Below are 23,603 nucleotides of genomic sequence, written 5' to 3'. Positions count from 1 at the left end.
CAACAATGGATAGCTCATCTACACAGGAAAGCAGTAAAGACATGTTGAATATGAATTGTGCTTTAGACTAAAAGAACCTAACAGACATACATAGAACGTTCTATCTAACAGCAGCAGAAGAGATTCTTCAAGCACATATGGAACATTGTCAGCATAGATCATATTTCAGGTTACAAAATGTATCTTACACATTGTATGTGCTCAGTTGTGTCCAACTTTTGCGACCCCATGGACTCTAGCCCACCAGGCTCCTCTGTCCATGGAATTTTCCAGGCAAGAATACTGGAGTGGGTTGCCATTTCCTTCTCCAGGGGATCATATCTTAGCAGATTTTAGAAGATTGATATCATACCTAGTAATGACCACAGTGCTCTGAAACTAGAAATCAATAACGGAGGAAAAAGGAAAATTCACAAATCTGTGGAAATTAAGTGACACCCTGAGGAACAACGAGTCAATCAAGGATAAAATAGAAAGGAAAATAAACAAATCTTGAAACAAACAAAAAAATAAACACAATATATTAAAACTTACAGAATGAAGCAAAAGCAGTGCTAAAAGGGAAGTATATAGTGATAAATGCTACATTAAAAGAAAGGAAATATTGCAAATAAGTAACCGAACTTTATATCTCACGAAACTAGGAAAAGAATGAACTAAACCTGAATTTAGCAGAACAAAAGAGATAACAAATTTCACAGTAGTAATAAGTGACAGAAATTAGGAAAACGATAGGTGAGAGTGACAAAACTGATTTTTTTAAAAGACAAACACAATTGACAATCCTTTAGCTAGATGTACTAAAGGAAAAAAAAGGATTCAATAAACAAAATTATAATTAAAGAGAGTTTTCAACTGTGATTTCAAATCACAGAAATACAAAGGAGCATAAGAAATGACTATGAACAATTATAAGCCAATAAACTGGACAACCTAGAGAAATGGATAAATTCCTAGCAAGGTATAATCTACCAGTCTGAATTTATAAGATATAGAAAATCTGAACAGATCAATAATGAATAAGGACATTGAATTAGTAATCAAAAACTTTTCAACAAAGAAAATTCTAGGACCAGATAGCTAGTGAATTCTACCAAACATTTAAAGAAGAATTAATGCCAATTCTTCCCAAGATCCTTCCAAAAAATACTTAGAAGAGGAGGGAACAGTTTCAAACTCATTTTATGAGGTCAGCACTACCCTGATATCACAACAGGCTACTAAGAAAACTACATGCCAGTATTCCTGAAGAATATAGATGCAAAAATTCTCAAGAAAATTTAGCAAACCAAATTCAACAGCACATTAAAAGGATCATACACTATGATCAGGTGGGATTTATTTCTGCCATGCCAGAATGTTTCCACATTAATCAGTGAATGTGAAACACCACAGTAATAAATAAAAGACACAATTCATACAATCACCTCAACAGATGCAGAAAAAGCACTGGACAAAACCCCACATTCTTTAAAAATAGAACTTCTGGGGATTTCCATAGTGGTCCAGTGGTTAAGACTCCACAATTCCAGTGTAAGGGCCCTGGGTTCCCTCCCTGGTTGGGTAACTAAAATCCCACATGTGGCTCAGTGTGACCAAAAAGTTGCTGATTAGTTGCTCAGTCATTTCTGACTCTTTGCGACTCCATGGACTGCAGCACGCCAGCCTTCCCTGACCTTCACCATCGCCTGGAGCTTGCTCAAATTCATGTCCATTGAGTCAGTGATGCCATCTGACCATCTCATTCTCTGTCACCCCCTTCTTTTCCTGCCTTCAATCTTTCCCAACATCAGTGTCTTTTCCAATGAGTCAGCTCTTTGCATCAGGTGGCCAAAGTATTGGAGCTTCAGCTTCAGCATCAGTCCTTCCAAGACTGGTTGGATCTCCTTGCAGTCCAAGGAATTCTCAAGAGTCTTCTCCAACACCTCAGTTCAAAAGCATCACTTCTTTGGTGCTCTGCCTTCTTTATGGTCCAACTCTTACATTCATATATGACTACTGGAAAAAAACATAGCTTTGACTGTATGGATCTTTGTTGGTAAAGTAATGTCTCTGCTTTTTCATATGCTGTCTAGGTTTGTCATAGCTTTTCTTCTGAGGGGCAAGTGTCTTTTAATTTCATTGCTGCAGTTACCATCTGCAGTGATTTTGGAGCCCAAGAAAATAAAGTCTGTCACTGTTTCCATTGTTTCCCCATCTATTTGCCTTGAAGTGATAGGACTGGATGCTATGATCTTTGTTTTCTGAATGTTGAGTTTAAAGCCAAAAAAGAAAAAAATAAAAAAGAACTATGGTGTGATCCTAATGTCCTTAGACTTCACCAGCCAGAGAATCTCTGTTATGTGGGCTTATGCTTGGACTTGCTAATGTGTGACCGCTCCCTTCTTGCCTAGTCTCTTCCACTGTTTCAGGAATTTCCCAAAGTCATGGTGCAACCCAGGAACTTCAGAACAGGTCCACACACGTTTTTGCTTCCTCTCATTTGCACATGGCTTCCTTGAGCTCCAGTGTAGGAGAGGGTTTCCCAAAGTTGCTCTACAGTCTGTAAGTTGAGTTGGGAGGGGCCTTCAATACTTGTACTGGCCTTTGGCTTCTCCTAAGCAGCATGAAACACAAAAACTCTCAACAAGTAGCTCTCTGGCCCTAACTTCTCCCTCCTCTGAGGACACAAAACCAATCTGCCAGGTTGAGAGGAGTATAAATGTAACCTTGCTGATGTAACAAAACATCAGATTTGTCTAATCTTTCACCTTTTTAGAACAGATATTATACATGTAAAATATTCATTACCTAAAACATACACACTATACTATATATCACATATATTATGTGTGTATATATGTAATGAATATATATATATGTATATTACATATATATACATGTAAATTATGTATACAAATATCAATATGTATATAGCAAAGCTAGATACAAACTAGGGTAATAATATAACAGTTGAGTTCACTATTTTCCCTGGGCAGGATTAATTTGCTATCCTATGAGAAAAAATGGCTCAGCACTCATCCATATTCTGCAGATCAAGATCCAGCTCAACACCATCTGGGCCTTGATCAATAGTAAACAGTAAGTTAAACAAAAGCACTTTTCCTCTAGCGGTTTTCCTGGTGGCTTAGTGGTTAAGAATCTACTTACAAGGCAGGAGAAGCAGGAGACCCAGGTTTAATCCTTGGGTAGGGAAGATCCCTTGGTGAAGGGAATGGCAATCCACTCCAGTATTCTTGCCTGGAAAATTCCATGAATGGAGGAGCCTGTTGGGCTACAATCTATAGAGTCACAAAGAGTCAGACACAAGTGAAGCAACTTAGTGCGCACGCACTTTCCTCTAGAGAAGGTAGTCAGCAAACTGACCCATGAGTTTAATCTGGCCTTTTGTTTGTTTTTGTAATAAAAATGCATTGGGAAACAGCCTGTCCATTTGTCACAGGTTTTATGCCAAAGCAATGGTGTTGAGCAGTTGTGATAGAGACTTTATGACCCTCAGGCATAAAAGATTTACTATCTGTACTCTTCCAGAAAAAAAAAATTTAGAACACCTGGTGCCTTTTAGGCATGCTAGTTAGATGCTGAAAAGGTGCAAATACTTTTTGTCTTTTCCCCATTGGATAAATTTTCTCAACATAATGTTTGCCTCTTATGCCTGCCTTAAATGGGCAGTTCTGCCTTAGTAAGTCCAGTTGTTTAGACTTTAGTGATGTCAGTCAGTAAAGAGAAGGGGTCTAGGATATGCAGTAGAGATTTTAACAGAGAGTTTGGAAGAGAAAGGGTGGAGGCAGCTGTGAAGGAAATGGATGGAAGAGATAGGGACATTCTAAGAAATGGTACTCAGGGACTTCTTGGTAGTCCAGTGGTTGAGACTTGGCCTTCCAATGCAGGGGGTGTGGGTTCGATCCCTGGTGGATGAGCTAAGATCCCACAAGATCTGCAGTCAACATACAAAAACATAAAACAGAAGCAATATTGTAATAAATTAGTAAAGACTTTAAGAATGGCCCACATCAAAAACAATCTTGAGGGAAAAAAAAAAGAAGAAGTGATGCTTGGGCTATGGACACTTTTCATGGGGTTTGTGGAAATAAGCCAATAATCTGAATTACTTGAAAATTACTTTTTGTTGCCAAAATGTGTGTGTGTGTGTGTGTGTGTGTGTGTGTGTGTGTGTGTGTGTGTGGTGGGTGGATGTTTTCCCATACTGGAATTCAGCCCTGAGACTAGGCAGCAGAGCTGTCCATCGTTTGAGATTCAAAGGGGCCAGTGAGAATGAAGCATTCAAGGACTGTTAACAAGTTGGGAAGAAAGAAGAAGCACAGCATCCTGAAGACCACTTGGGGACTGGCTTTTCTTTGTGGGGTGACTTCCTGTGATGTCAATTAACTCTTTTTTTAAGGTTTGAGAGTTGCTTGTGTGGGGACTTCCCTGGTGGTCCAGTGGCTAAGACTCTGAATGCAGGGGACCTGGGTTGGATCCCTAGTCAGGGCATTAGATCCCACATGCCACAACTAAGACCCAGGGCAGCCAAATAAATAATTTGAAAAAAAAGTTATGTGTGTGCTTAGAAAAAGCATTTATTTGAGCCTAAATTTGTTGTGAACTATAACCATTATACATTTAAAAACCAAGATTTTTCTTTTTTTTTTTCCATTTATTTTTATTAGTTGGAGGCGAATTACTTTACAATATTGTAGTGGTTTTTGCCATACATTGACATGAATCAGCCATGGATTTACATGTATTCCCCATTCCAATCCCCCCTCCCACCTCCCTCTCCACCCGATCCCTCTGGGTCTTCCCAGTGCACTAGCCTCGAGCACTTGTCTCATGCATCCAACCTGGGCTGGTGATGTGTTTCACACTTGATAATATACATGTTTCGATGCTGTTCTCTCTAAACATCCCACCCTCGCCTTCTCCCACAGAGTCCAAAAAGTCTGTTCTGTACATCTGTGTCTCTTTGTCTGTTTTGCGTATAGGGTTATTGTTACCATCTTTCTAAATTCCATATATATGCGTTAGTATACTGTAATGGTCTTTATCTTTCTGGCTTACTTCACTCTGTATAATGGGCTCCAGTTTCATCCATCTCATTTGAACTGATTCAATTGAATTCTTTTTAATGCTGAGTAATATTCCATGGTGTATGTGTACCACAGCTTCCTTATCCATTCATCTGCTGATGGGCATCTAGGTTGCTTCCATGTCCTGGCTATTATAAACAGTGCTGCGATGAACATTGGGGTGCACGTGTCTCTTTCAGATCTGGTTTCCTCAGTGTGTATGCCCAGAAGTGGGATTGCTGGGTCATATGGCAGTTCTATTTCCAGTTTTTTAAGAAATCTCCACACTGTTCTCCATAGCGGCTGTACTAGTTTGCATTCCCACCAACAGTGTAAGAGGGTTCTCTTTTCTCCACACCCTCTCCAGCATTTATTGCTTGTAGACTTTTGGATAACAGCCATCCTGACTGGCGTGTAATGGTACCTCATTGTGGTTTTGATTTGCATTTCTCTAATAATGAGTGATGTTGAGCATCTTTTCATGTGTTTGTTAGCCATCTGTATGTCTTCTTTGAGAAATGTCTGTTTAGTTCTTTGGTCCATTTTTTGATTGGGTCATTTATTTTTCTGGAATTGAGCTTCAGGAGTTGCTTGTATATTTTTGAGATTAATCCTTTGTCTGTTTCTTCATTTGCTATTATTTTCTCCTAATCTGAGGGCTGTCTTTTCACCTTACTTATAGTTTCCTTTGTTGTGCAAAAGCTTTTAAGTTTCATTAGGTCCCATTTGTTTATTTTTGCTTTTATTTCCAATATTCTGGGAGGTGGGTCATAGAGGATCCTGCTGTGATTTATGTTGGAGAGTGTTTTGTCTGTGCTCTCCTCTAGGAGTTTTATAGTTTCTGATCTTACACTTAGATCTTTAATCCATTTGGAGTTTATTTTTGTGTATGGTGTTAGAAAGTGTTCTAGTTTCATTCTTTTACAAGTGGTTGACCAGTTTTCCCAGCACCACTTGTTAAAAAGATTTTTCTTAATAAGTTCAAATTACAAACCTCACTATTCTAAGGCTAAGTTTTTGATAGAGCAGTGAGAAAATCACTCTCACTTTTTAAATTAATGGACAGTTATTTCACTGCTTAAAATATTAAATCTCACTGAATCTTTAGCTTTTATTTTAGCATAGTAAATTGTGTTTTCCTTAAATATTTTAAGCTATAAATTTAATATACCTACAAATTTAGTAAGTGATTCTTTCAAACACTTCAGAAACCTGCCAGGGGGAGACTTAGAAATCTAGTGAGTAAAGTATTTCTAAACACCTAAGCAATATCTATAACTCCAAAAAAAGAAAAAGAAAAAAGAAAAAAAAGTAGTAAATCAGACTAAAAATCAAACACTTTTTACAAACATAGTCAAATTTTCTATCCTTCAAATTAAAATCAGAAGCCCAATATCAATTACACTTTTCAAATTGGAATGGCAAAGTTAATATTTCAAATTCTTTAATGTTTCAATATTTTAATGGTTTCAGGCACATTAAATAACAAAGACGGTTGACCAGGAGAATCTTAAAACTTATTTCTAAACTTAATGCCAAGGTGACAAAACAATGGATCTTATTTATATCATCAGTTCTACACTTTTTCTTTTTTCCTTTAAGTACTTTCCGAGTGTTGTCAAGCCACTTAACAGAGGGGCACAGATCATAGATTAACTGTCTTAGATGGTGTGTAGGTCAAAGATTCTGACCCTGGGGTTCCTGGGTGAAAGATTTAGGAATTTGATTTGGACCATCGGCTTGAAAATCTGAGCCAGTTAGTGACCTCTTCTTGGATAACTCTTGACGCAAACCGTAAGGTAACACGCTCAGTCAACCCTTAGTGTTGGAGTCAGGCTGCTGAGTCAGTGGCGAGCCTTCGGATCAGACTTTTTAGCTGTGAACTGATTTCACAACTAAGCCCCAAGGACGTCTTTCAAAGGGCACCCTTACGCAATTTTTATCTTAACCGCTTTTCATCTTTTCCCCACCTCGTGTGTATAGACATAATCTTGCCTCTGGCCTGGATTGTGGTTAATATCTCTCATTGCTTTATCAGTTGCAACTTTCTTTACTATCTGAGTTTTTCCCCCAGTGTTAGTTGATGACTGCGATTCTGTACACATTGTATTGATTAATGGGTACTTTAATACACATACACATAACATTTCAGCATTCTCATGCATTTATTGCCTATGATAGTCACTGTTGACAGTCGTCATGTAATAATGAATAAAGGGGAGATGACTTTCAGGGCCTTCTAGAAGCTGGTATGTCCTTAAAGGGGGTGAAAGTGTGAAAATGTTAGTCGCTCAGTCGTGTCTGACTCTTTGCGATCCCGTGGAACATAGTCCGCCAGGCTCCTCTGTCCATGGGATTTTTCAGGCAAGAATACTAGAGCAGGTAGCCATTTCCTCCTCCAGGGGATCTTCCTGACCCAGGGATCAAACCTGGGCCTCCTGCATCGTGGGCAGATTCTTTATCATCTGAGCCATCAGGGAAGCCCGAAGGGGTTGACGGTAAAGCACAATAGTGTTTGGGGCTTGGCAGAGGAGACTCCACGAGAACATACATACATAGTCAGGGCAGCTCAGTCTGCTGGATCTGAGAGTCAGAGTGAGGCAGTGAAACAGTCCTGCTTAGGGAACCAGGAGAGGAGAACCCAGACTGTGCAGGACTAACGACCACAAGGGCCTTGACAGCTGGCATCACTGAGCACTCTGAGCTCTCATTCAGAAGTCAGGAAAGAGCTGCTTCGTATTTCTATCCTAGGAACGACTGACCTACCTGCCGCTGTACCCATGTATATCCCTGCAGACCCGTGCCAAGCATCACCTCCCCTGTGAGCTACTGAAGGTTTTGGCTCCTGTGATTCCCCTTTCTCTCTCCCCTCTACTGACTGACTCATATAGACCTCCCTGTGTGTTATAACAGCTCTTACCTTAAACATAAAAATCCTCTTTTGACCCCACAGCCCCCTCCAGCTACCTCGGCATTTGTCTGGCCTTCTCACTCCCACTTTTATTTCACAGTAGAACTACTGAGAGGGGCCTTGCCTACTCACTGGCTTCACTTGCTCGCTTTCTATTGAATGTGCTCAGTCACTCAGTTCTGGCCAGCTCTTCGCGACCCACCCCATGGACCGTAGCCTGCCAGGCTCCTCTGTCCATGGAATTTTCCAGGCAAGAATACTGGAGTGGGTTGCCATGTCCTCAGCTTTGTCTTTCTTTTTTCTAAAATAAAAGAAAAAATTATTTACTCATTTATTTATGGTTGCACTGGGTCTTCATTGCTGCATGCAGGTTTTCTCTAGTTGTGGTGAGTGGGGGCTACTCTTCATTGCGGTGTGCAGGTTCTCATTGCTGTGGCTTCTCTTGTTGCAGAGCACAGACTCTAGGACACACAGACTTAGTAGTTGTGGTACCTGAGGTCTAGAGCACAGGCTCAGTAGTTGTGGTACATGGGCTTAGCTGCTCCTTGGCATGTGGTATCTTCCCAGAGCAGGGATTGAACCTGAGTCCCCTGCATTGGCAGGGGGATTCTTGACCACTGAGCCACCAGAGGTCTTATTCTCATTTTTGTTATGGCCACACACCACCTCTTTCTCACTGAATCCAGTGGCCAGGTCCTCACGTACTCAACCTCTCAGCATTCTTGGATTAGGCGGACCCCTCCTTTAACCATTTTTCTCCTGTCACCCTCTTCCTTTTCCTGATTTTTCTCTTCCCTCAGTCTTTCCTCCTCCTCAACGAGAAGCCTTCAAACCAAGCTTTTGAGCTGTGAGTTGATATCACATCTAAGCCCCATGGACATCTTTCAAATGGCATCCTTACACAGTTTTTATCTTAACCGCTTTCATCTTTCCCTCACCCAATGTAGATAGATAGAATCTTGCCTCCTGTCTGGATTGTAGTTAATATCTCTCTTTGAAAGCCCCATTGCTCCCTTTCCATCTCTCTACATAGTGCCTCTGGCTCAGTCTTTGGTCACTCTCTCTTTTATAGCTACACACTCTTGGTAGGTATTCTGATGAGACCCCCAGCATTCCATGCCTTTACATGCCAGTTATTTCTGAATCTGAATCTCAAGGGGTATTCTCATTTTATATTCTCATAGAAATCTAATATGAAATGAAGTTTTCACTCCTCAAATGAAACTTGGACAAAACAAGGCTTCTGGACCACCCCTCCCCTCGACATACCACTTGTTCCTTCCCAAGTCTTCCCCATTTCCGTTAGATACCCCCATTTGCCCAGTTAACCAGCTTTCAGATCTGTGAGTTCCCCTTGATTACGCTCTTTCTCTCATCTCCCACATTTACTACATCTGCCAGTTCTGTAGTCACTACACCAGAACACATCCCTTCCTACCTTCTCTGCTTTTACCCTAGCCCAAGGTAACATTATCTCCTCGTAGTTCATTGCCACAGCCTTCCAACTTGTCTTTCTGCTTCCACTCTTAACATCCTCTCCTTCTGTCCCCAGGGTCCATTCTTCACATGACAGCAAAAGTGATAAAGCCTCTATGAGGTCATCCCTTCCGGGAGTAGGATGCTTTGTGTAACACGCTAAGTCCAAACTCCTTACGCAGAGACCTGGCCCTGGCCTGCCTTCCCATCCTCCTCTCCAGCTTTCTCTCTTTTTTTATTTCTATAATTTTATTTATTTATGTATTTTTGATGGTGCTGGGTCTTCATTGCCTCGAGGGCTTTTCTCTAGTTGTGGTGATCCGAAGCTACTCTCTAGTTGTGGTGTGTGGGCTTCTTGTGGAGCATGGGCTTTAGGTCACATGTGCTTCAGTAGTTGTGGCATGTGGGCTCAATAGTTGCAGTTCCTGGGCTCTGGAGCACAGGCTCAGTAGGGCACTAGGGGCTTGATGGCTCTGAGGCATGTAGGATCTTCCTGGACCAGGGATTGAATCAGTGTCTCCTGCATTGACAGGCAGATTCTTTACTACTGAGACACCAGGGACATTCTCCAACTCTCTCTCTCTCTCTCTCTGCTTCAGTCACACGACCTTCTTACTTTGATGAGGTTCAAAGCAGGCCACCTCCAAGTATGTCACTTAAGTGTATTGATTCTTTTGAAATAAAGTTACTTTGGAAACAGTGTAAGAAGAAGGCTCTGACCCTCCTCTGTCCCCATGAATGCCAGAAATACATCTCTCATGGAAAGAAACCCTACCTACACCAGAAGGATGGGAGACATAAGGAATATGAGATAAGGAATTCAAGGCCAAGAAAGTTGTGCAAACAAATAAGCTTCGTTACTTCAGTAGTCTTCTGCCCCAAGCAAAACCTCCTCTGTTTTGTCAAATTTTCTCAAATTTTCTTTGTCTGAAAGGTATAAAAGTTGCCTGCTTTGGTCACTTCTTTGAGCTATATATCTTTGAGTTTCTTGGATGTGTGAAATTAAATTTGATTTTTTCTTTCTCTTTTCGATGTTTTTTGTCAATTTCATTACTAGACCAGCTCAAAAGACCCTAGCATGGTAGAGGAAAGTTTTTTCTTCCTCTACACCTAATTCATGCCAAACTGATTTACAGCTCCCATTGGTTCTCTCCCCTTGGCATGCTGTCCCCCCAAATCTTTGCAAGATTGGCATCCTCTTACATCTCTGCTCAAGCCACCTCCCATAAAATGGTACCTCTCATTGCACCCACCCTTTATTTTCTATCCTAAGAAAGATTGCACACACCCTTTATTCTCTATCCTAAGAAAGCTTTGCTATTTTCCTATCACTGGCATAGATGCTAGAGCCAATGACCCAACCTCCCCTCCACCCCCATCATTACAGAGGAAGAAAAGAAGCCAGAGGTCAGAGTGGCCCCAGGCCCCCACTTCAGCCTTCTCCTTATCACTGTGCAGCAGAACTTGATTAAGTGTTGTCACTGCCATCACCTGACACCCTGACATCAGCTGCGGTCACTTTTGGCATCATTCAACCAGTCCAGAAACACAGCACCAGGGCAACAGCCCCATGAGTGGTGGGAAGGATGCTGGAGTGACCTTCACTTCCCATGTTACTTCTGTATGATCCCTGGCAGATGAAAGGCTTCATACATTTTGTCTCTGAGGGCTGGTGGGATGGGGGCACAGGGGCTGCAGGTGAGGGGCTAGAGAGAAAGAGAAGCATTGGCCCTTTCAAACAGCCTGTGGGGAAACTCAAGACTTGGAGTTTGAGTTTAACAGACTCAAATAACAATCATAACTCACACCTTGGTTTCCAGAGAGTCCTTCCTGCCTCAGCCCACCTGGGCCCCTCTGTCTCTAGCTGTCTCCCCAGTTGCCAGAAGGGAAATTGTTCTCAGAGGCAGTGATGTCCTGAGGCCCAGGCCCCTGGCACCTTCCTTGTACCTCCCAGTCTTACTTTTTCTTGTTCACATCCTGCATTTCATGGTTTTATGACCTGCTCTCAGAGAGGGATGTGAATTTTCACGATTACTTGTGTAAGCAAACAGTCATGCTTCTACAAATAAGAAGAGCGGTACTTCTGGACTTCCCACGGACGTCACTTGGCTTGCTTCCACACTGCCCATTTAGGAGCCAGGATGTGGGTGGGATGTGATAGGAATTGGGAGGAGGCTCTGACTGTGGTCCCACACCCCTGGGCGGGCATCTCATCAGTTCTCTAGGTCATCCTCACTCTGGCGTCCAGTTCAACCAGATGGTTTTGAGTACTTCAGCAATGTTGTACCAGGAAGTGGGGGATGGGTGGGGAGGAGGTCTATCCGAAGGCATACAGTCTTACCCTTGTCCCTCTGGCCGGGATTCTGGCACAGTCACCCACCCCCAGCCTGTCTTTCAGACCGGACACGCTCCCATCCACCATTGTATCATTTATCTTCCCCCACCAGCTTGCTGTAGGCCAAGCTTACAGGATGAGCCACGCCCTAACCCTATATTGGCTTGACACGGAATCCAGTTCATCAAATCAAAATCCCCAAGCACTGGCCCTCTACTCTTCAACTACCTGAATAGGATCTCCTTGAACGATAGTTGGAGCTATGGTGGTGGAGAGTGCAACCTGCTGGAGGGGCAGACAAATTGAATTCCCAGTTCATTGGAGAGACTTCCTACTTCCGGTTATATTTCCGGTTGCGTTCATGGTGGATGGGAGGGTGTCAGCTCTCCTCACTCAAACCTTCTGACCCTTTCCCTTTCCTTTCCAACAGACTATTTTTACTTGTTTTTCTCTTTCTGACTTACTTCACTCTATGACACGCTCTATCTGGGTCCATCCAGGTCTCCAATTTAGTTCCTTTCATGGCTGAGTAATATTCCATTTGTATACATGTACCATGTCTTCTTTATCCATTCATCTGTTGATGGACACTTGGGTTGCTTCCGTGTCCTTGCTGTTGTAAATAATGCAGCTATGCATACTGGGGTGCCTTTATCTTTTACACATACATGTAGAATCTAGAAAAAGGGTATAGATGATCTTATTTGCAAAGCAAAAACAGGGACACATATGTAGAGAACAAAGGTATGGACATCAAGGGGGATTGGGAGGTTGGAATTCACATTAATACCCTATAGATACTATGTATAAGATAAATAACTAATGAGAACATACTGTATAGCACAGGGAGCTCTACTCGGTGATCTGGGTGGCTTGAATGGGAAGAAAGTCCAAAAGGAAGGGGCTATTGCTGTATAGTAGAAACTGTCACAACATTGCAATGCAACTATACTCCGAAAAAAATTAATTAAGAATAGCAACCAAAAAAGAAGCCATGGAATGATACATGGAAAAAATAGGCCATTTTTCTTTTCCAGGATAAGGCTCCTCAGTGCAGAGGAGGAGAGCTGGTTTTGGGAAATAACTTGGCCACAAACCAGGAATAGAACAGCCTTTGGAGGCTCTATTTTAGTCTTTGTCTCAGGTACAGGAATTGAAACACAATTAAAATACAATATCTTAATGAAAAATATTAAAATGTAAGTACATATGTATATATATTTGTATAATTCATGAATCTATTCCTCTGGTAAAAAATTCAAACATTATGAATAAAGTTGAAGTTCCTCTTGATGACCCCCTCCCAACCCCATCCCACTATTTTCAGTCTGGTCTGTACTCTCCAGGGCTCTCTGCCTTCCATACTCTTAGAATCGCATGGTTATGCATTTTACTTTTTTTTCCCCAAAAATATATTTATTTATTTGTTTGGCTGTGCTGGGTCTTAGTTGTGGCACCCGGGATTTTGGATCTCTGATCTTCATTGTGGCATGCAGGATCTTTTTTTTTTTAGCTTCCGCATGCAGGATCTTTAGTTGCGGCGTGTCGAATTTAGGTTCCCTGACCAGGGATCAAACCCTGATCCCCTGCATTGGGAGCACGGAGTCTTAGCCACTGGGCCACCAGGGAAGTCCAGATTATACATTTTGGATGAGCAGTGTTTATTTTTTCTTTTATGTGAATGATCTCATTCTGTGCTTAGAGTTCTGCAGTCTGACTTTTGCACACAATGATTCACCTGGATCTCTCTCGTTTCAGTGCTCTCTTTTTCTTTTTAATTTGCTGTGTTTTATTTAAGATTTTTTCTAACAAAGGATGTTTAGCTTGTTTCCAGTTTACTTTTTCCTAAACAATTCTAAAATAAAAGTCCTTAAACTTGCTTCTTTAGGGGAGACACCCAGTAGGGGAACAGTAAGTCATGTTAAAAATAAATTAGGCACTGTCAGGACTTCCCTGGTGGTCCACTGGCTGAGACTCCATGGTCCCAAGGTAGGAGATCCGGGTTGATCCCCGGTCAGGGAACTAGAGTCTGCGTGCCACAACTAAAGATCCTGCGTGCCACAATGAAGTTCGAAGATCCTGCACGCTGCAACTAAGACCTGGCACAGACAAATATGATAATAAATATTAAAAAAATAAACTAGACACTATCAATTTTCTCTCCAAAATGGCTTTACCAATTTACTCTCACATAGATGATTTGCAGGGCTTCCCTAATGGCTCAAGCACTAAAAATATCTGCCTGCAATGCAGGAGACACAGGAGACTCGGGTTCGATCCCTGGGTTGGGAAGACCCCTGGAAGAAGCCATGGCAACCCATTGCAGCATTCTTGCCTGGAGAATCCCATGGACAGAGGAGCTTGGTGTGCTATAGTCCATGGGGTCGCAAAGAGTCAGACAACAACTGAAGCGACTTGAGCACCTAGACACAGATGAGTGAGATGCCTTCACAGTTTGTCAGTTTTCTTGCTGGTATGTCCTCTCTTTGGGGCCTGAGAGTGGAGTTGAACCAAGGGAAGGGAACAATACCACTGCTGGGGCTCCCACGGGGCACCTCTGCTTTCTCCCCCAAAATAGCCGCCTGCCTCCCAGGAGTCCTAGTCCATGTTGCAGATGGGTACCACTTGGATGTCTGCTCCTAACAGCCATCCCATCCTTTGCACCGCAGTTAGGAAACAGACTGAACTGGGAGAGAGGCTTTGCTGGGTTGCAGGGTCTAGTTCCATCCACATCTTGTGCCCTGGCTTGGAGAACTGTGAAGAAGGAGGAGAGGGTGTTGGGAGCAAGCCACTGAGGACCCGAACATTGTTTTTCCCCAACTAAGTCATATGCCACTCCCCCCTTTTTTGTTTTGATAGAAGGCTTTAAAAACTTAGTACTATTTTATTTGAGTAGCTAATATATTCACATGATTCAAAAATCAAGCAATATAAAAAGTATTGAGAGAAATGTCCTGCTCCCACCCTTATCCTCTTGTATCTTATTCCCCAGCCCCTCATGACTACTTTTTAAATTTGTTATGTATCTTCCAGAGTTCTTGAAATCAGATAAAGGACATTGGAAGGGACTGCCTTATTTCTTTTTAAACTTTTTATTTTGTATTGGGGTATAACTGATTAATAGTGTTGTGATAGTTTCAGGTGGACAGCAAAGAGACTCAGCCATACATATACATGTATCCATTATCCCCCAAACGCCCCTCTCATCCAGGCTGTCACAGAACATTGAGCAGAGTTCCATGTGCTATACATTAGAGGATTGCCTTATATAGTTTTTTCTGCCTCTTGTTACATGAAAGCTGTATTCTTAGTTGCTCAATCGCGTCTGACTCTTGCGACCCCATAGACTGTAGCCTGCCAGGCTCCTCTGTCCATGGGATTCTCCAGGCAAGAATAATGGAGTGGGTTGCCATTTCCTTCTCCAGGGGATCTTCCTGACCCAGGAATTGAACTCAGGTCTCCTGCATTGCAGGCAGACTCTCTAATGATTGAGCTCTTAGGAAAGCCTACATAAAAGCTAGCACACTATAAACACTGCCTCTTGTTCTTTTTTAGTTTTCACAATATCTTGGAGAGGATTCCCATAATTCATTCTACAAATGTCTCATAATTCATTCTATGAATGTCTCACAGTTCATTTAAGCCAGTCTTCTTTGATAGAAACTTGAGTTGTTTCTCATCTTTTGCTGTTACAAGTGATGCACAATGAATCATTTTGATCATTATTGCACATGACTGTATGTCCACTTGTAGGATAAACCCCCCAAAGTGAAATTGCTGGGCCATAGGGGGATGTGTATTTGTAATGTTCATAGTTACTATCAAATTTTCCTCTGTAGGAGCTGAACCCATTTATTCTCCTCATACATGCATTGTAATGTTCAGGAGTGAGTGTTTCCCCAGTCTTCCCAACAGGGTGTGATGTTAAACTTTTGGTATTTGCTAATCTGATAGCAGAGTTTAATCTCAAAATGCTGTTAATTCAACTTTATTCTAAGTAATATGGAGCATCTTTTACTCTGTCCAAGATCAAATGGTATTTCCTTTTCAGAGGACAACCTATTAATATGTTGTTTTATTAAATTTCTGCCTATTGTTTTGGTTGATTTATATGATTGCTTTTTCTCTACTGTTTTGTGGGAACTCTATATATTAAACAAATTATCTCTTTGTCTGAGATTACAATTCCTTTTCTCCCCTGGGTTGTTTTTGTGTTTTGACTGGTGACTTCTGCAATCCTGAAAGTTTCCTCTTGGCCTCCTTCATTCTTTCATCCTCCATGCCTGTGTTCATACTGGTCCATCTATCTAGGCTACGCTCTCCTTTTCTTTGTGTGGGGAACTCTTGCTCATCCTTTTAGGCCTGATTCAAACATCGCACAACTTGACCCTCGGTCTCCAGAGCAAGTCTTGTCACCCCTCTTAGCTGCTCCTTTCATACTTTGCCATGTCTCTACTTGTTATGCTTATTTTTAAAAATCCACCTTCCCTATCTAACTAGGAACGCCTTACCTTTCTGGTTTCTGTACTCCCAGCCCCTAGGACATAACACTGGCTTAAGATGTGTTTGTTGAATAAATGAATAGAGAAACACTTGGCAGTTGTTACCACCAGTCCTTACTCCCTATAATACTCTAGCTGATCCTGTTTTTCAGAGGAAACTTGTGTACCATATATACTTTTGTTGAATAACAGAAGTGAAAGGGAAGGGCGTTCAAGCTGATCTTGGCTGGACAGTGATGTTCCTAAGCGCTTTGCATTCAGGGATGAGGAGGTTTCTAATTCCCCCAGGAGAATGCTCATGACTTCATTCATCTTTACTCTTCTACATCAGATCCCAGACAAGTCAATGACCACGTGGAAAAAACATTTGTTTACAGTAAAATTTATTTCAGAATCATTGAACAATCTGATCATTCTTCCCTCTTCATAAATAATTCTATTTAAATAACCTGAGCTGGTATGCTTTCAGGTTTGGTGAAAGGACTTGGCAGAAGGATGGCACACTAGCCCAAAGGAAATTGGTTCCATAGTTATTGAAGGCTAGGGTTTTTCACAGATGCGGCTGCTTCTTGGCCCCCTGGAACTAAATTAAATAGACTAACCCATCAATAAATAAATAAATAAATAGTTAAGTGGTTGCTCATCAGAAGCTGGGTGCAAAGGACAGAGGATTTCTTTGAAACTAGTGTGCCATGGTTTCTGCCAGGCTGGCTTTGAGTGAGTAGAAGAAGTGAGAGAGGGGTGGCTCAGTGGATGGGGTCTGAAGATGGTCACTGGGAGGAAGGGATTGTTCCTCCTGGTTGGTGGGGAGATCTCTAAGCACTAATACAGGGCAGGCAGTTGGTCATGGATCAGACAATAGTGAAGTTCAGGCTGCAGCTGTGGTCTTCCCTTCCCTTCTGCCAGTCCTCGGGGTTATTCAGCCCACGTGGACTCCCCGGGTATGGCTTTCTTTAGGGAGAGAGGGTTTCCATTCTGAAGTCAGTTATATCCTGGCCGCCTCTAAAATGTCCCAGGAAGACGGGCTTTTCTTCAGTTTGAGAAGTGCTGATGTACCAGTTAGGGTACAGGACAGACTCAAACTCAACTGTATCCTTGATTTCTGTCTTGTAGAAGACAAATCGTTTTTCCATATTCCTCTTGGGGTAGACTTTGGGGTCTACTTCCTGCAGCAAAACAGAAATAAACATCTTTAAGAAGGAAAGGGCAAAGACACTCTACTCTGGTCTGGACAAAGTTGGTCTCTGGGTTGTTTAAAAATGGATTAGCAGGGTTCAGGTCTGGGAGCCAGGCTCCTGAGTTGTCTTTGGGACCCTGGCCTTCTGTGTGGTGACAGAGGGCACACTTATCCTTCTCTGAAACTTAGCATCAAATGCTAGGGTGTATAATATAGGTGGAAATGTTTTCAAAAGTGAAAATTAGGTAAAAGCTTCTAGGTGTAGTTAGTTTCCAGGGAATTATCCTGTGTTTTTCCTCATGGCTCTGGCTAGAATGACTTCAAGTTGGACATGAACTTTTTGCTGGGAAAACTGGTAGGAGGAGGAGGTGTGATTTGGGGAGTGTAGTGGAGATGGCAGTGACTGGTCCCTTGAACTGATTAAGTCCTCAAAGTGTCATCTATCAAATGATGGTTGTTGTTTAGTCACTCAGGAGTGTCCTACTCTTATGTGATCCCGTGGACTGTAACCCACCAGGCTCCTCTGTCCATAGCATTTCCAGGAAAGAATACTGGAGTGAGTTGCTATTTCCTACTCCAGGGGTTCTTCCTGACCCAGAGGTCTAATTGGCATCTCTCGTGTTGGCAGGCAGATTCTTTACCTCTGAGCCATCAGGGAAGCCCCATCAAATGGAGGAACTCTAACAATGTACTATCTGTTGGGTGGCAAGACAGAAGAAAATCTGCAGAATAATTTATTTTTTTGTAATGGGAGTGAAAGCTACATGCATTTAACATTTACATTAAATTGATTTCCATTTATGCAAAATTATCCTGTAGATCTACTCCCAGAGGTTCCGAGGAAGGGGGAAAGTTAGTTGACTTTGAAGTAAGTGATGGCTAGGGATGCCCCAGAAGAGCCTGAGAAAGGCCTTCAGCCCCTGGTACTCACTCACCTCCAGCTGCAGGGTGGGCGTATCACCTTTCTTCACACAAGACAGGTATAGATTCTTGTCCCTGATACCCAAGGCCACAGGAATCTTGTTGTCTCTTTCCTCTGCTTGCACGAAGCTCATGCAGAACACCACTGGGGAGAGGAGAGGGGTCTTGTGGTCAGGGACATGGCACTGCAGGGTCAGCCCAACCCCTGGACCCCAAGCCCGAGACTCGTACAGTATAGCATCCTCTGTGGGAACCTACACTGAGGTTCCTATGGCAACCCACTGAGGTCCCTACCGCCTAACAGATAGGGTAATCCCACAGATCATAGCAGCTTCAGTTTCTTGAAACAGCTTTTTCCCTCAAACGGTCTGGGGGCTTCTCAGAGATTCATCATAGTGGCAGTGAAAAGTCAGGGGGTCTAATTTTTAGAAATAGGAGAAAGCTCTCATGTCCCTGACTGGAAATGTGCCCAAGCACAAGAACAGAACAGTATGATCAACATGAAAATTGAGAAAAGAGATGAAGCTGGGCTCCTGAAAGACACTGGGCATGGATCTGTTTCAGGACTATAAAGAGACAAGTGGGAAGGACCTGGGAAAGGAAAAGATTAGCTGGGAAAAGTGGTTCCAAAGAAAAGACATGCAGTTTTAATCTCCCTTAGTTACAGCTGTCTCACTTAGAGGCCCCAAGGTCATGCTCACAATGCTGTTCTAAAGAAACAAGGTTGTCTTGGCTTGGTTGAAATCAGGATGCTTTCTCTCAGGGATGCCTCTCTTCAAGGTCAGCACCCTTTGAAGAGAACAGTCTGGCTGTTCCTTTCAGCTGCCCCCTTGATTGTACCCCTCCGTACAGGGTTCAGCCACAGTGGCAAAGTGCCAGACAGATTCCCGCAACCCACGGCCATCCCTGGACTTAAAACAATTGCCAGTGACATGGGCTTCCCTGGTGGCTCAATGGTAAAGAATCTGTCTGCCAATGCAGGAGACACGGGTTCAATCCCCGGTCCAGGAAGATCCCACATGCCACAGAGCAACTAAGCCCGTGCGTCACAGCTACTGACACTGTACTCTGGAGCCCATGAACCACCTCCTGAAGCCCCCTCACCCTAGAGCCCATGCTCCACAACAAGAGAAGCCACTGCAATGTGAATCCCCTGCACCACAGCTAGAGAGTAGCCCCAGCTCACCACAAGTAGAGAAAAGCCCCCACAGCAACAAAGACCCACACAGCCAAAAATAAAGAAAAATTTAAAAAGAAAAATAAAAAAGTTGCTGGTGATAGTGGAGAGATATAAGTTCCTGCTTATCAGTTAGGTTTCCCTCTAAGGAACCATCTGGTTTTGGATGGGAAGGATGTTAGGGGTGAGGGGGCAGGGTTGGGAATGAGGAGGGACAAATTATCTCCTCACCATTCTAGTTTCAACCCCAACAACCGGAAGAAAGAACCCACAGGCAGTTAGGTCATGTCCATCAAATGACCTCTTTCTAACAGAAGCATTGCCATTAAATGACTTGGCTGGGCAGTGGTCCTGGGCTCGCTGGAGCAGTCTAATTTCTCAGAGTCACCTCTGTTGCTGAAAAATGAACGTACTGAGGGACTCAATGTGGTCTCATCACTAGAATCCAAACAAAACGTTTGCATGTCCTTCATTGTTGTTGTTGTTATTTGGTTGCTAAATCATATCCGAGTCTTTGCAACCCCCTTGACTATAGCCCTCTAGGTCATGGAATTTCCCAGGTAATAATACTGGGGTGGGTTTCCATTTCCTTCTCCAGGGGATCTTCCTGATCCAGGGATTGAACCTATGTCTCCTGCATTGACAGGCAGATTCTTTACCATTAAGCCACCTGGGAAGCCCCAGAATGTCCTTTATTATATGTTATTTCACTGCCATGGATCATTTTCCTTAATGGTCTGCTCTGTTGAAAATGTAGAGAATTAGCAAGCAACGAGGAGGCCAAGAAAAGAGACAAAGTCCCCAGGTACCTTCTCGGCTCATTTCCTGTGAGAGGAGGTGGAGAGCCTTCAGCACACATGGGCTAGCCAGCACCAGGGATTTTTGCTCTCTGTCCTGGAGTTTGCAGTTTACTGACTGCACGGCTGCGTCACACAGAAACTCGTCGGAGGACGTTTCGAAGATGACAGGCTCTGAAATGTGGAGCACAGACGTTTTTTAGGGAGATGCCCAGGTGATGATGGGAGGCAGAATTTGTTTCCTTGGAGGACATCTGAGCATGCCTAGCTGACGCTCGATTACAACATCAGTGGAGAGGAAGTTGGGGTGGGTCAGAACACTGGGCCTGGCACCCTAAGAGGTAGGTTCAAACTTCAGCTCTATTACTTGCTGTGGATGAGCCATGGAGTCACTTATGTAAAATGGTGGTGGCAACCGATGTGGCCCAACAAGGACATTCTGAGATTCACAGGATATAATGTAAATGAAAGCATCCAGAATGATTGGCTGCTTTGCAAATATGAGTAGTTAATCAAGGTCCTATTTTAAGAATAGTGTCAACAACTAAAAAGGAGACTAAAACCATCACCAAGTTGAATTTTATACAGTAGTGTATTGAAATGTAACATTTGGGTACCATTTTATGCAGGTCTGTAAATTCTGGAAAAGCTTCCATAATTTTAGGATGCATAGCATGATTAGCCAGTTACATCATTATTTCATTAAGGAAGAATTCCTTAAAAAAATCTTTTAAGTGAACAAATCAGTCTGATGGAAGACAAAACAAACAAACAAAAAGACTAGTTTCAACTGAAGAGATGATTAACTGGGTTTCTAGGTGTCTCTGTTTTCCTCTCATTACTGGGCCCTCTACTTTTAAAGGGTTTCTGCCTCAGGGGGGTTAGTTGACTGTTAGGTTATGGCCTCTGAGAAGGAAATGACCAGCGATCTCATGTCTGCCCTCAGCTCTCACTAGGTACCTTCTTCGAAGATGAATGAAAGGACGTTCCTCAGGTCATCATCATGGAAGACATGTGCGTAGGCACTGTTCCTCAGCTTCTCCATGGCCACGATGACCGACACCACCTGCCTGAAGCTTTTGTTGTATAGCTGGTGAGAAATCTGCAGCTGGATGTTTCCAACTTCCACGGAGCCGAGGTCCAGGTGTTGGATGCAGCTCTGTGAAGAGACCAAAGAAGTCAGCGTTGGAAGGTGGTTGGGCCAGACAACTCCCGTTTTGACACGAGAGAGGAGGAAGGAGGAGATTCATGCGTGCTCAGCCACTCAGCCATGTCCGGCACTCAGAGACCCCATGGACTGTAGCCAGGCTCCTCTGTCCATGGGATTCTCCAGGCAAGAATTACTAAAGTGGATTGCCATTTTCTCCTCCAGGGAGTCTTCTGGACCCAGGGATCAAACCCGCCTGCGTCTCCTGCATTGGTGGGCAGATTCTTTACCACTGAGCCACCTGGGAAGCCCAAGGAAGAGAAAACAGAGCTTCTAAAGATAAACTTTCATCTCTCCACAGCCCAGAGAGGTTAAGTGGCTTATCCAAAAACCTAGCGGCCAGTGAGAGGCAGACCCTAAACCATAATGTAAGCTTTCTAATGCAGTATACAACATTCTTCTAGAATAAATCCATTCTTACCTTATCTTTTCTTACACATTCTCCACCTAACCATAAACTTATACCTTCTTACACTATTTATCTTTTTGGAAGCCTAGTGCACCAACGTTATGTATTTCATTTTTCATGGCCATGATGATCAGATTTTCAATATGCCTCTTGCCCAATCAACAATGTTCTATACAATCTTTTTCTCAAATGCTTTCTCATAAGCATCCTGCAAAACAGTGGTTACTATTATGAAATAGTTTCTCAGTTCAGAGAAACTGTTTAACTAACTGCATTAAGCCTTAACTGAAGTTGCTTGCAAGGCATTATAATGGTTTAAAAGTTTGAAGGACAGGGAGGGGGGATCGGGATGGGGAATACATGTAAACCCATGGCTGATTCATGTCAATGTATGACAAAAACCACTACAATATTGTAAAGTAATTAGCCTCCAACTAATAAAAATAAATGAAAAAAAAAAAAGGAAAAATTTTATTTATTTAATTATTTATTTTTTTTTAATTCATCTATATTTGTTACAACTTTTTAAAGCAGAATGTGACTTGAGCACTGCATTTCCACTCACAAAACTTGCTCCAAGTTACTTTTCCAGCGGCTTTACAACATGCCTGAGCAGGCTTATAAGTTTGCTACTCTAAACAATATTTTTCTTTGGAAAACAAGCCCTATGTACGGACAGCGAATCCAATCAAGTTGGTTCAGCTTGACACACTAACTTCTAGAGGCCTGGCACATGCAGTCATAACTACAGGGGATGGAAGTTTTAAAAAGTATATCCCAGAAGATGAAAACTTGCTTTAACAAGTGTTTCTTTTAAACATCACGGTATATACTTCAGAACACTTCAGTGACAAAAAATTTTGGTCTACTAAAGAATCCGCTTGATAGCTAAACACTTCAGACCACAAAGTTAACACAGGTTACACACACACCTTACAACAAACGTAACTACTTCCATCTGTTAAAATAAGCCAACATGAAACTAGGAAAAAACTAGCTCTGCTTTAGTGCTAAAAGTATCACAGTATCACACTTAGTATAAAGAAATCTTATCCTCCCCTTATGTAGTTACCATGCCATACGATTTTTAAACGTTAACAAAAATAAAGAAATACTTGAAAACATATTAGAGGGAATGGAGACAGAGTGCTAAAAAAAAGTTTGAAGGACAGTTCAAGAGACCTGTAACAACACAGAGGAAAGTTGAGTGGGAGGGACATTCTGCCCAGAGCAGAGGCACCATGAGAGAGAGCCAGAATGCTGCAAGAGACTGTGGGAGGCAGGGCTCAACAGAGAAACTGGGCTCCATCTAGGACTGGAGAAAACCAGTTATGCTGGTTTTAAAACCTTTAAAGAAAGGAACTTTTAGCAAGACAGGAATGCTAGATAAGGCTGGAGGAGGTTGTTACAAACTAAAAACATCAGAGAGAAAGAACAGCTGCCTGCTAATTGGTTCAACTGCACTAGCTAGGCTGATGGCTGGAATATCTGAGAGAGTTATTAGATTACAGAAGTTATTACACTTGCAGAAGAGGAGGGACAGCTGGAGGGTCAACAGTGCTCTCTGGGTCACAAAGTGTCAGACACTACTGAGTGAGTGAGCACACACCCACAAAGAAACG

At 42.5% G+C, this 23,603-nt stretch overlaps 1 protein-coding gene across 2 annotated transcripts in view; it reads right to left on the bottom strand.

Annotated features, from left to right (window-relative positions):
* Positions 1-16,659: 16,659 nt before the first annotated feature.
* IL1B (interleukin 1 beta) overlaps positions 16,660-23,603 on the bottom strand; it is a 36,808-nt gene continuing 29,864 nt past the window's right edge. For both annotated transcript variants that reach the window (XM_043468801.1, XM_043468802.1), the window contains exons 5-8: positions 21,326-21,524; positions 20,378-20,539; positions 18,406-18,536; positions 16,660-17,459 (exon numbers count right to left, since the gene is read on the bottom strand). In XM_043468801.1, coding sequence (XP_043324736.1) covers positions 17,247-17,459; positions 18,406-18,536; positions 20,378-20,539; positions 21,326-21,524 — 705 coding nt within the window. In that variant the 3' untranslated portion in view covers positions 16,660-17,246. The remainder of the gene's footprint in view (positions 17,460-18,405; positions 18,537-20,377; positions 20,540-21,325; positions 21,525-23,603) is intronic.

This window comes from Cervus canadensis, chromosome 5, assembly GCF_019320065.1.
Source record: "Cervus canadensis isolate Bull #8, Minnesota chromosome 5, ASM1932006v1, whole genome shotgun sequence".
Lineage (NCBI taxonomy): Eukaryota > Metazoa > Chordata > Mammalia > Artiodactyla > Cervidae > Cervus > Cervus canadensis.
Note: the sequence above shows the minus strand (reverse complement) of the source record. Positions and strands in the feature narration are given on the sequence as shown.